This window comes from Trichechus manatus, unplaced genomic scaffold (genome assembly GCF_000243295.1).
Source record: "Trichechus manatus latirostris isolate Lorelei unplaced genomic scaffold, TriManLat1.0 scaffold00024, whole genome shotgun sequence".
NCBI lineage: Eukaryota > Metazoa > Chordata > Mammalia > Sirenia > Trichechidae > Trichechus > Trichechus manatus.
Window position 1 is genome coordinate 2,676,865 of NW_004443960.1, and position 1,031 is coordinate 2,677,895.

The window sequence follows — 1,031 nt, forward strand, 5'->3', positions numbered from 1 at the left end:
AGTCCGAGCCTATTGTCTCTTTCCGGCCAGGGTTTCCCTTCCGCAGGCCTTTCTGGGCCTCCCAGGTGCAGGCGAAGGGCGAGGCCTCGAGCTCCGGCCAGCAGACAGGAGAGGAGGAGGACGAAGAGAAGACGGCCGTGAGCACAGGTGAGATCTCGGGGAGTTGGAGGGACACTCATTCCCAGGCGCCCTCGTCCATCGGGGCTTCCTGTCTGTTTTCTGCTGAGCCACGACGCACGGCCTTCCTGAGGCTGTCCCAGGGCAGGGCGGCCAGCGTCCCTCCTCTGTAGAGCGGGGCTCTCTCCTCCGGGACCCCCAGGTGCTTGCCCTTTCTTGTCTCCTGGAACCAGCCTCCCTCTTATCTCCGTCTCCCCACAACCCTGGGCCCCTGGGTCTTTTATGAAAGCCTCCCTCACTGGACACCCTCTTTCCCCAGAAGCTGTGGAGGTGGGAACGGAGGTCCCGGCCCCCGCTGCCCTTCGGGATGTGAAGCCCTTCAGAACCACGGCTGGCAGAGACCCAGGGGGCTCCCTGCAGTGGGGACAGCTGGTCTTCGGCAGCCAGGGCTCAGGACAGACCAAGGACCACAGGCTGCCTGGGTCTCTGGAGCAGGGCCAGCCAAAGACAGCCCCGCCGGCCACCAGCCTTCTAGAAACCCAGGGGGGCGACGTTCCCGAGGAGCCCAGCAGGGAGGAGAAACCCGCAGCTGAGGCCGCGGAGAGCGGCGAGGAGGGCCTGGCCGCCGAGGGCGACGGCAGCAAGAAGACCTACAAGTGCGAGCAGTGTGGCAAGGGCTTCAGCTGGCATTCACACCTGGTGACGCACCGGCGCACACACACGGGCGAGAAGCCCTACGCCTGCACGGACTGCGGCAAGGGCTTCAGCAGCAGCTCCCACCTCATCCAGCACCAGATCATCCACACGGGTGAGAAGCCCTACACCTGCCCCTCCTGCTGGAAGAGCTTCAGCCACCACTCGACGCTCATCCAGCACCAGCGCATCCACACCGGTGAGAAGCCCTACGTGTGTGA

At 65.2% G+C, this 1,031-nt stretch overlaps 1 protein-coding gene across 1 annotated transcript in view; it reads left to right on the forward strand.

Annotated features, from left to right (window-relative positions):
- The window catches only part of LOC105756107 (zinc finger protein 205), an 11,925-nt gene that overhangs the window by 6,795 nt on the left and 4,099 nt on the right, over nucleotides 1-1,031 (forward strand). Inside the window, exons 7-8 of the mRNA XM_023728557.1 lie at nucleotides 31-147; nucleotides 440-1,027. Of these exons, the coding sequence (XP_023584325.1) occupies nucleotides 31-147; nucleotides 440-1,027 (705 nt within the window). The remainder of the gene's footprint in view (nucleotides 1-30; nucleotides 148-439; nucleotides 1,028-1,031) is intronic.